Source organism: Neolamprologus brichardi, chromosome 12 (assembly GCF_056152115.1).
Source record: "Neolamprologus brichardi isolate AB-2024 chromosome 12, ASM5615211v1, whole genome shotgun sequence".
Lineage (NCBI taxonomy): Eukaryota > Metazoa > Chordata > Actinopteri > Cichliformes > Cichlidae > Neolamprologus > Neolamprologus brichardi.
In genome coordinates this window covers 26,374,934-26,386,943 of record NC_142115.1, presented here as the reverse complement: position 1 = coordinate 26,386,943, position 12,010 = coordinate 26,374,934, and the positions used below count along the sequence as shown (strand labels likewise).

At 37.2% G+C, this 12,010-nt stretch overlaps 1 protein-coding gene across 1 annotated transcript in view; it reads left to right on the top strand.

Annotated features, from left to right (window-relative positions):
* The first annotated feature begins 209 nt into the window (after nucleotides 1-209).
* dmxl1 (Dmx like 1) overlaps nucleotides 210-12,010 on the top strand; it is a 62,253-nt gene continuing 50,452 nt past the window's right edge. Inside the window, exons 1-9 of the mRNA XM_006789883.2 lie at nucleotides 210-586; nucleotides 2,076-2,225; nucleotides 3,324-3,449; nucleotides 7,913-7,990; nucleotides 8,548-8,626; nucleotides 8,799-8,943; nucleotides 9,228-9,294; nucleotides 9,456-9,640; nucleotides 10,422-10,629. Coding sequence (XP_006789946.2) covers nucleotides 2,139-2,225; nucleotides 3,324-3,449; nucleotides 7,913-7,990; nucleotides 8,548-8,626; nucleotides 8,799-8,943; nucleotides 9,228-9,294; nucleotides 9,456-9,640; nucleotides 10,422-10,629 — 975 coding nt within the window. The 5' untranslated portion in view covers nucleotides 210-586; nucleotides 2,076-2,138. The remainder of the gene's footprint in view (nucleotides 587-2,075; nucleotides 2,226-3,323; nucleotides 3,450-7,912; nucleotides 7,991-8,547; nucleotides 8,627-8,798; nucleotides 8,944-9,227; nucleotides 9,295-9,455; nucleotides 9,641-10,421; nucleotides 10,630-12,010) is intronic.

The window sequence follows — 12,010 nt, the reverse complement described above, 5'->3', positions numbered from 1 at the left end:
TTTTACATTTTTAAAGTGTAAAAGAAAAACGTTAAATACAACCATCTCCAGGTATGGCTGTATTTAACTCTTTACCTTCTCTATACAAGCCAATGCACCAACGAAAAACGACGCAAAACGTGTTAGCTTCAACTGTAAGCCTGTGTGCGTGAACGTCACGCGCGAGAGTGCGAGCAAGGTTTTAAAACTACAAGACCCACGATGCTTTGCAGCGAAACAGTCATTATCATCACATATCTTCAACATAAGGAAAAGCTTCCTCTTTGGAAGGGTTTTATTTGCTAACCTCGGGCAGAGGGTGACTCCTACTCAGAGTCAACATTTTGAGTCGATAGATAGTTCCTTCTCTCGTAAAGTAGAGACTGTTGGGCAAATGTGCGCCATAAGTGACCTAGTGCTAGCGTTGTAGCCTAGGAGCCTGCTCAGAGAGCGAGCTTCAGAGGCTAGTGCGAGCTAACGCTAGCAAAAGCTAGCTAAACTAAAACCAAATCCGTGAGATTATAACTGTATTCACCGAAAACATCAGGCGACGGGAGTAACCGTTGATGTTATATCTGCAGGAGATGTCAAGAAGCAGCAGCATAAGGTAAGCAGATAATTACTGGTGGTGTTACTGTGTGTCCTGAAAGACTGCTGATAGCTAGTTAAACTTGACAGCTAAGTTAGCGTTACGACTGCAGGGATTGAAAACATGTATGAAATGTCTGCTTTTGCACAGTGACAGTGAGCTAAATGCACGCTTTTGTCTAAACGGGAGAAAAAATGGTAGTCAGATGAGGTATCGGTAGCTGTGTTTTAATGCGCTGGCTTGTGAAACGTTATCACGTGAGTTGCCACAGCACAGGAAGCATATGTTAACCCCTCTGACGTGGATTTTTTTTATCCTTCTAGTGGTGTTATTTTTGTTCTGTAGCGTTAAACTTTTGGATCGTTAAAACTGTCTCTGAAACTTTTTGTTCATTATTTTCAGTAGCGCACCTGCGGTCGATACGTAATCTATACTTGTTTAAACGTGTGATTTGCTGACTGTTCAGCCCTTGATTGTATGATAAGTTGATTAACCGGGCTTGTAGGGTTACAGTAAGGTGTAACCTGCACCGGTGATCCATTTAACCCTCCGTACAAATTCCCTGCACCCTTTTGATTAATGGACTCTTTGTATTGAATTTACTTCGCTGCCAAATACACAAAGGTGAAATACTGTTTGTTAAAGTGTAAATAGTAAACCCTTTTAAATCCCACATCTGTTCCTGTTACTGAAGGAACAGTAACTCTGGGAGAACTATTTTGTATTTGTCTTTTGTTAAGACAGTCAGTGCTGTTTCAGCTATGTGCAAATATGTACCTTTGACAGTGGTTTCAAATTTCCCTCCTGTAACTAGATAATGTGCACAGAGCTAGCAAAACATTAGCTACACCATCACCTTGCTTCTGCAGTGCTCCCAATTTTAGCCACAGTGAAAAATTCCCTTCATATTTTAGCCCCTATCACTTTTTATCCATTCTGGTTGTTACTCCATTTATTACAGATTCTGAATACTTTTCTAGCACAATTAGAAACTGGTCTGCCAAGCTGACTGCATATCTCTTTCAATTAAAGCCCTCTTGGTTATAACCTCTAAAAGTGCTGATGCTGAACTAATGGTGTGCATTTTTAAATTCGGAGATGGGTCACGGGGATCAGAAGAGCTTTGGTGCCAGTTTGCTAAGCTGTCTGTTTGCTAAATAAAAAGACTAATACCAAGGTACACCAAGGCTCTTTTACAAAATGTTTTTAAGATTACTGAATGCCTTGCCTTCATAGTGTGGTTTGACAAAGACTGTTTAGAGACATTTATTTCTTCCATGCTAATATTACAAGTGCTGAGTGTTAAAATTAATTTGCAGTCAATATCCGGGAGTCGGTAATGTACTTGAGGCTTGACGCTGACTGAACCAACTCATGTGCTGTGTATCTCTTCCTCCTCTTCTTCTTGTGACAGCAAGTCTGTAGTGATGCTGCTGATGTGAAATTATAGGTTACACACAAAGATGAGCAAATCCTTCTCATGGTTTCCCATGAATCTCACCTGCAGTGGGAGGGTTCTGTGAAAAGAGCAAGAAGAGGAAGGATAACACGTGGACTATAATCAGGAGTCATGAATCTCCATCAGGTCCTTACGGGAGCTGTCAACCCTGGAGACAACTGTTTCTCTGTAGGAAGCGTAAACAATGTGCCATTCACGGTAAGATATTTCAGACTCTGGAAGTATTTCCCCCCTCAGCAGTTTAGGAGCTTTGATTCATGGGGGGTGGCTAAACTGATTTGTCACAATAGCAGATTTCCTAGGAGATTCCTTTGAAACCTAATGTGCTAATGTACCGCACAAAGTTGTTTAATGGGCTTGAGACTTTGTTATGTATGAAAAACAGAAGCTGAAATACATGTGATCTCAAAGCTTAAAACTCTATTAGAGAATTAAATAAATGTTCGCCACACTGGTGGCAACTTTGTAAATAAAATAAATGTAATTTAAAAAACAACAACAACAATAATGAAAGTCTCTGCTGTATTATAGGCTTTCTGAGTCATTGTTTTATTATTTGTCAAAATGTTATCGTATGTTCTGCTGTCACCCAACTCTGCCTCGAAGTAAGTAATAAACACCAACTAATCACCAGTGTGTGAAAACCTGCCTGTACTGGTCATTCTGTGGTTTCATGAGTTTGTGAGGAGGCGGCCAAACCTTTGACACCATGCAAAGAAGAATGTGATTACAGTAGAGTCTGAACAGTGAAGAAAGGAGATTTAAGTTGATTACAGTAATTAGATTACATTACATTTTTTTTAATGCTCTAATTTTTCAGAGCATTGAGGGCTAAAATAAACTTCTTTTTTCCTTCAAGGGTAGGTTTTATTCAAAATGTAATTCCATCTCATGAGACTGGTATAAAAAAAAAAACAACCTTATTGATGGATTTTGTCTACCTGACCCCTTGACAGGTGAGTCAGAGTGCTAATTTCAGACACTGGCAACATGCTTTTCAGGAATGGATTAATCGGGGAGCCATTTCTGTCCTTATGTCCTCTTGTGAAAGAGGAAAAGTCATAGTGAATCACAGTTCATGTGAGGAGCTCCTTATGAGTGCCACAGAAATAGAGCATGGAATTCTAATCTTATCTGCTTGGACTTGAGGACTGTCATATGATGGCATGTTTGATGCCTTGATAATAGCTCTGGGACAAGTGCAGTTCAAGTGACCCTTCATGCAATCCTGGCCGGATGAATCTTAGAGTATCATGTTCATTTCTCTAACCCTCTCACTGTCTTGTCTCTTGATAGGCCTATGCATCAGGTTGTGACGTGGTGATTTTGGGCAGTGATTTTGAGCGGCTGCAGATCATCCCAGGGGCCAAACATGGCAACATACAGGTTGGCTGTGTCAACTGCTCATTGCAGGGTGGACAGGTAAGGCCAACTGTGTGGTGCTTTTGTTCACTGGGGTCCTCAGGCTGACCTGTGCTTGAATGCTCAAGCGTGAGATCCCAGTGATGGTAACTAAAGCAAAACCCAGTGAAAATAAATGGAGCCAGATTTCAGTAAAAGATAAATGGTTTGCCACAGAGTAATTATGTAAGACCATTAGACGATAACATATATTTATAGCTAGAGCAGGGTGATATGACCAAAAATATTTATCACGATATACATTTGAAAATTTGCGATAACGATATAACTGACGATATAATTGACGCTAGACAAAATACTTTACAACTCCACAAGTTTATTAGTGCAAAAAAAAAAAACCCCATCAATGTATTTTCACTTAAACAAGCAGCTGTTTTTTATTTGCATTAAAGTTGCATAAATATTTTACAGTGCAAATGCAAATTCCTTGCTGACAGTTTAACCAAAAGGCATTTCCAGTTGAAATTGGCCGACATATCTTCAGTATAACCATGTATAATATCCACAAAACTTAAAAAAAGGTTATACACACACAATACAGTAATATTATGTTGAAGCACAGTACGTATCACTCCACGAGGCTCCTGCCTACGATAGCCGTAATGCTCCGACAATCCATCAAGCGGTGCGGCTTCGTAGCTTAGCAAAGTCATACTAAAACATTTGACAGATTTTTGAGCGCCGTGTACATAAAATTGTTTTGAGGTCAGCAAACACAACCAGAATTCATACATAAGGCACACAAGATTATAAGGGGCACTGTCGATTTTCAGAAAAATCAAAGGATTGATTTTAAGTGTACCGTATTTTCCAAAAAACACGGTAATAACGACGGCCCGCTAGCACGCTCTACCAAAAATAGTGCTTTGTTGTGTATCTGACGGACAAAAGCTAAACCAGTTCCACACCACTGAAGTTGCAGCATTTTTACAAACCAATTCTGGTTCATCCGTTTCATTCAACAATCCGCTTTCGCCCTTCTCATTCTCCATCGCCGCCATGCTTTTTCCGCATGTGCGTATGAAAACAAAGGCACAGCGCATGCGCATTTTACCCATATTCTATCGCGATATTTCATTTTCTTATTATTGCCCAACATTATACCGGTATTACCGTGGATGGTATGATATGGCCCAGCCCTATTTATAGCTCATTAATTGTTTTAATTATATTTATTTTTCCACATAAAAATACCAAACACTTAGTTTCTTGAGCTTAGAAAAGGTGCAGATTCAGTGCTTGTCTTTGTTGTATATCATTTTAAGGTATTAGTTTGTATTAGTTTTGTTTTTTAGACAAAATGGATAATTAATTGAAAAATGGAATTTAAATATATTTTAGTTCCAGCCTTGAATAAAGTTATAAGACATTATATTCATTCCAAACCCATAAACTGTTTTTTGGTTACTTGGGACAAAGCAACGATCAACTATAAATTAGCTTTAATGTTTGAAGAAACATCTGACCCATAATTAAATTAAAAAGAAAAAAAGCAGAAGGTGCTAAACATTGCAGGGCCCCATGACATACCGTTTTCTTTGACTTTAATATAATGACCACACATGTGTGGTTGATTATATTGAGTGGTAAGCAAGTTCCACTTTGTGACTTGCTGTTTTTAGTTGTTTTGGTATATTAGCTGTTTTGCAGTGCAATTTATTAGCAATCTCTATTGCTGTCTTAAGTGTTGGCAGCTTATGCTTTCAGGAAAGTCACTTGCGGGCAACATCAATGAGCAGCTTAATGAACTCGAGCTTCCCGTCATCAGCTCTAAGTGAAGTAAAAACCACCCAGTGAAGCTGGTGATTGTACAGCAAGTGCATTTGCTGTTGTCACTGACAAGTCCTTTAATGTGGGCACAAACAAAAGATCTTCTGTGATTGTAATTTGCATTTAAGAAAAAAAAGATGTAGTTATTTAACGTAGTCTTTCTGTTCTATTCTTAATTGCCTTTCCCATTTCATATGCAGAACAAAGACGATGAAAGATTTTCTTTTGCATTTGCTTTGATGGACCTAATTAAGGAAGTAGATAGTGATGTCATTGCGGTTGCAAAGTTCTTAGGAAAATGAGGAAATGCATAACGTTACTTAAAAAATTAAGTTTGCCATTTAAAGAATCTGACTGACTCTTGCCATTCTTTCTGAGCTTCATATCAGTTACTCTGCAGTCAGACCACAAATGTTTAGAGACTCATAGCAGGTGACCTCTGCGATTGCCTTATGATCAAAAGCGGTCAGCTAAAGATTGAAAGTGTTGCACGTTCAACCTTTGGTTAATCAGTTAGTGGCCACAGCTGTTTATAATTGATTGCCAAATGCGAAAAGTCACCAGGCAAGCATTGGTTGTTCCTACCTGCGAGAGCCATTTGGAGGCGGACCGCTGGAGATGGCCAACTTTTACGTGACTAAGCCATAACCATAAGTGGCTGCCATTAATATGTTGTCTTCTTTTATCTGAGTATTAAAGACAGTCAGTAGACTGATATTGACCAATATATCAGCGCATCTCAAGTTTTCATCGTAAGAGTATGACTCTTCTATCAACTTTGGGCTCTGCTGACAATTTTACTTTAAAGGTTGTCCCTCGTGGATACTGTTTACTTGTCTCAGGCTGTATTTATTTATTTGTATATATTTAAATCTAAATATATATTTACAAGATATTCACCCTGTACAGTGGCTTCTTTTCATGAATTTAAATTTGATTCTTTAGTAAAAAAAAAAAAAGAAAAGGGAAGAGGATAAAATAACATAGAATTTAGGTTATTTCTTAATACACTACACATTTCTTGTGTCTCTGGAAACAAAACTTGGTACATAATGACAACAGTCATTATACAGTCGAGTACTCACAGTTCTGCTTGTTGGTAAGTAGCATTGCTGCAAAAGCAGCTTACAAAAGCAGCTTGCAACATCTGCATAAACCTGATAATAAAGATCATATAGCAGAATTCTAATGAACTGGGATTAGTTTTTAATTAGGGAGGGTGGTAGCCTTTTTTTAAAAAGTGCAGGCAACACTGCAATAATTTAAATAAATATAAAACATGCTCAACCAGTCGTTCACTTCTTCCCTTGTGACCTTAAATCCAATTCCGTTGGGCCAGAACTACCCACACACGCCTCCAGCATGGTCTAGCATCTGTTTAAGTATGCCAAGTTGGTCTGCTTGCCATTTCCACTTCATTGCCCTCTGCTCACTGTGATATTTGCAATGCTATTAGTTTACATAGTACATCCTTTGTGCTCATACTTTAAGTGTTGTAGCACTTCATATCATTTTATGAGCTTTAGTAAGTTGTTCCTATTAAGGATATATTTTCCAAATACATTATTTTAAAGGGTAATTAGGTGTCTAGAGAATAAATATTACTACACTATTTTGAGAAGTATATGTCTACTTGCGATGAGAAATCAAATAAAGAAAGTCAGTATGGAGGTGGAGCAAGCGAGCTCTACAAACATCATAAAGCAGTAAAAATAACTTTTTTAAAAGCTGCATCCATCACAGTTAGCCCTGCAAATCTACTGTTCATCTCTTCTTGGTAAAGTTAATGGTTTCATGAGAGCCTTACGATGTCTCTTGTAATATTCATATATATTAGCATAATACCATCTTAAAGTCTCAGTTGGGGGTTTATGAAAATCAGACCAAAGAGTAGTCATCATTATAACCACAGAGAAGGAGACTTAATTTTTTATAACTCACATTTTCTTTCTTTTTGTCAGTCGCTCTACTGGCTCATGTTGAATTGACTGCTTTATCCCCAGAACTTGATCTCAGCATAAATGTGTCTGCGTTTTAGAATTTAATTAAATTTGAACTGTGCTGCTTCTGCAGAACCTATATTTGTGCCCCAAAAAGCCTGTCTTATACTTTGAGCCATTGTGTAGTGTCCATGTGACTATGCTTGTGCATGTGATGACTTGTATGTCTGTGTACACACATTTAAACATGTGCATGTGACTCACCCCTTCACAGAATTCCCTCCATGACAGTTGGCATATTATTTACCACATTAAAGACACAGCTTGTATTATCATTTGCTCAGTTAACATTATGACCCATGGAAATTACTTGAAAATTTAGCCCTTACAAATTGATGAAATTGAGGTGTGAATAGAGTAGATAAGACTATATTCACTCATCACTGAGTTGTTATGACTTAAGGTATTTATTTATTTATTTATCGGCCTGTTGTCAAGGTGTCTTCTCTCTTACTATGTAGATATGTCATGACTCATAAAGCAAGTTATAGTTGATTCTGATTAGGATCTATAAGTATTAGTATTTTCGATCTATATTACAAAGCACAAGTTTAAGCTTTCACAAATTTTTTTGAATTACTTAAATTTGGATAACTAGGCTGATATGGAGGACAGTATATGTTTCTGTTTGCAGTAATATCTTTTTATTTGTTTTGTAGTATATCTAAAATGTCGACCTTTTTTTGCTGGCAGATTGCAGCTTCCTATGGAAGCATTGTGTGTGTCTTTGAGCCTGTTCAGCAACCAGATCAAAAAGACGCATCGTTGACCGTGAGTAGCCTGCACTTTCTTCCAGTCACAGTATAGTCATGCATGTTTTCAGGTCATCCAGAATGAATGAATGAAGCTTTTTCTGTGTGGCAAAACTCTCTTGATATTTGAAATGGAGCAGAATATTGTTCCTCTGCAACTACTTGCATAAATCATGCGATTATTGTCATGTTCACTGTTTTGGTTTCTGTTCAGTAGTCCATAAAGACGTTTGTTTTGTCTGAGCTGTTGTTAGAGAAGTCAAAGAATAGCCACAAGAAATGAGAAGAATTTACAACATCTTAAGTACAAACCGTATTTCGTTTATTGCAGAAGTTCCCTGGTATTACAATGCTGTGTGTGTGTGTTGCCTGATTGCATGTGACTCAATTGAAAGTTCACTGTTAGCGCTTGTTAAAGTTTCATCTATAGTTCCACATGTACCATCGAAACAGGGAATTGATTTATTTCTGAGCTTATTCAAATAGGGAATTATTGCACAAAGTTTCAGCCAACATAATTGCCAAAACATGAAATACTTGTTTTGAATGTTGCCTTTTTCTGTTTTTCCTGTACAGAAATTGAACTGCCAATGGCAGAAGACTGGTCAATTTGTATTACAGTCTATAGTACGGAACCTAGCATGGCACCCTACAGGTACTCTAACCATTGTTCTTTCTTAAAGTAACACAGACATATTAAGATAAACAGTTGTGATTTAAAAAGAAGTGTTGGGGTGGTAAAATATAAATTTTTAATACTTTTTTTAAACAGAAATTTGATGATAGCTTTCCTGAAAGATCATATCTGTATATGTTTGTCTGTCCAGGTTGCACTCTCCTAACAGGCTCTAGTAGCCTGCAGTTGTGGTCTAATGTTGATGGAGTAAAGGATGAAGCTGATGAAACGGGGCAGCCGGCAGAAATGATTATAAGAGACTGCCGTTCTGCCTGGAGGTGTATCTGGCAGAGCAAGTAAGAACAGAGTTTGTAAAATAGTCACAAACAAGACAGAGACTTGACCAAATGGACATTTAAAATAAAATCAGCTAATGCACATTTTTCTGTAACATTATATTCAATACAAATCTGACTGCAGCAGGACATGCACTCAGTTATCCGATTGAGTGCATGTCCTGCTGCAATTTGTTTAAACCTATTTGATTTTGTCCTAAACATTACTTATTATATATTTTATATCTTCAAGTCTAAAATTATTGACATGGAGTGTTGAATATAATTTTATTTTGTATCTCAAGGACTGCTTCTCCAGTTAATTTAATGAAGTTCTCTCCTGACGGTGAGTTCTTTGCCACAGCTGGTCAGGTAAGTTGTGTCCCTTTGTTACATCGCACTTAAAAACTGAACACTCTAGATTCATGTGAAATTAGTAGATAATAATTAACTTCTACCTTGTGGTGTCGTGTGTTTTTTTGTTAGAACTACCTATGGTATCGTTTATATCCTTCATTGCCTCTTCTTTTCAGGATGATTGCCTAATAAAGGTTTGGTACAGCACCAGTAAGTGGAAGATGGGTGTTACCACACTCTTTACACCTCCAGACGCCAATATGAGTGACCCGGGAGAGCTGGCCTTCTCCTTTATCTACCTGGCTCATCCCCGCTCTGTCACCAGTTTCTCCTGGAGGAAGACCAGCAAGTACATGCCACGGTACAGACACTGTTAATTTGTCATCTCATAGCCTTTTTTAACTTCCTTTTCTTTAACTTCCTTTTCTTTGAAGGTTAGGCATTTTTTTCTTTTGCCCAGCTGTGGAAAGTTAGGTCAAAATTACCTAAGTTAACAAGCTGGTTGAAAGGATGGTTGAAAAATATTAGGTCTTTATCTTCTTTACATTGGAGTAGAAAGCAGCTTGAGGTAACTTGTTGTGGACAGGTTTGATGTCTGTCTTTGTTTATTTAAAATATGTCACTACAGATGGTGTGGGTTGAATAAATTTGGCACATTCCAAATTGTTTCATAGCTTTATATAATATTGGTAATCGTATGTGAGCTTCAGAGGGCTTCCACACAGGAGGGGAATTGCAGCAATCTGGTGCTCTTGTTGCAGGCATCAAGCAGAAGAACCACACTATTACGTACACAATTAAATTTAAGAAAACTACACTGAACTTTGAAAAAGGAAAAACACAGTTATCTTAATTAAAGAGATTTAACTGAACTTCAACTATAATTTAAGAATTAAATAAATAAATGTGAGCTGGCAAGGTGTCACAATGTGAATTTTTTATTAGGGGCAAAAGTAAGTGAAAATAAGGGGCAGAAATGCAAAACGAGAGCACAAATGTGAAATGGATTGAGACAAATAATCATTTCTGTCTCAGTTATCTTGATGTAATAATCATTGTAAGACAGAATTGTAATTGAAATTAAAATTCTATTAATTTTTATTTTTAATCTCTCTCTTTTTCTCCCTCCTTTATCCTAACAGGGGCGCAGTGTGTAATGTGCTGCTCACCTGCTGTAAGGACAGTGTATGTCGGCTGTGGGCAGAGACGCTGTTGCCAGGTGACAGCCTCTTATCTGGTCACCATAAAAACAATTCTTCTGGCCAACACAGTGAAACGCTTAAATCTTCTGCTGGCCTCTCAAAGAAAAATGGCTGCAATGGGAAGACACACGGACAAGCTTCACAAGAAGTAAGCCACAATGACTTTGACTTTCCTGCTTAAAATAAACACTCAGTATAATCAGCAGGACTTTGCTAAAGTTAACGCAGTCTTATGAAGCGCCTTGAGGCGACATTTGTTGTGATTTGGCGCTATATAAATAAAATTGAATTGAATTAATTAAGCAATCCTGCATTTAACCTTTATTTTCAGTTTAAGTCATAGTGATGCTCACTTTTTGTTAGTGTGGCTGTATGACAGTGCAGAAAACAAGGCCTTTTTAGCAACACATCACTGAAAACACATGAAATGTAAAAATCTATACTATTTGCACACAGGCTCGAAATTAAAAATCAAACACAAAAATGCAATTTGTTGTTTCGATAAACAAAACAATGCGCAATTACTTTAGTTTAATTTTTTTTAATTTGGCAGGACCCTTTGCTCATGATCAGTTTAAATATAGTTTACTAACACAAGTGAAACACATGATTTTTATGGTGCTTTATTTAATTTGAAGAATTTCTCATTATACGCCTCTAAGTCTAGCATTGCATAGTAAGACTTGTATGTCAGTGCTTTATTTTTTCTTAAGTGATATTAATAATTAGGATGAACTGAATATTTAAAAGGACCTCACATCATTTTATGTAAATAATTCTATCTTTATAACAGAGAACAAGCTGTGAAAAGATCATCAGCGTTGTTCATGGCTTCCCTAGATACTCCCATATATGCACTTTATCAGGTGTTCAGATGTCATGCTTTCTTTCCTTTTTGCTTTGAAATGATAATCTGACAGAGTGTTACACTGGCTGCAGAAATTTCATTTCATTTCATCACACTGTTGCATTGGAAACTTTGTGCTTTTTGGGTATAACCTGTCCGTATCAGAAGTATTATTTGTAAAGCTGTATCGCTCTCTGGTTTGTATACAACATGCAAAAAGAAATAAGTTGTAATTTCCTGTGTAGTTGGAAATGGATGGTACAAATGATATGATTTGTGGTTTCCCCTTTTTTTCTGCAGAAATAATTTCCAAGCTTTTGTATTTTTATGTATTGCACAGTGATACTTTAGGGATGAGAGTAAAAGAACAAAGAGGCACTGAGACATTTCAAAACAACTTTGAGAAGGTAGATGGAGAGCAACAGAGGTTTGGTATAGTTAAAAGGAAAAATTTATGGTCTCAGACATGAAGGTTTTTGAAACTGTCTGCCTTTCTGTAATGTGTACAATACCTTAAAATTATACCTCTGACTTTTGATCGGTGTTTAATCTTTTTCAGTTCTCTGGCGCATGTTTGTGTTTGCAATACTGGTGTGTTCTGTTTTAAGTGACCCAGCTTGTTCGCAACATCCTATTCGACATTCATTTTATCTTTGGAAAGTTGTTGGTGTTACCAATGCTT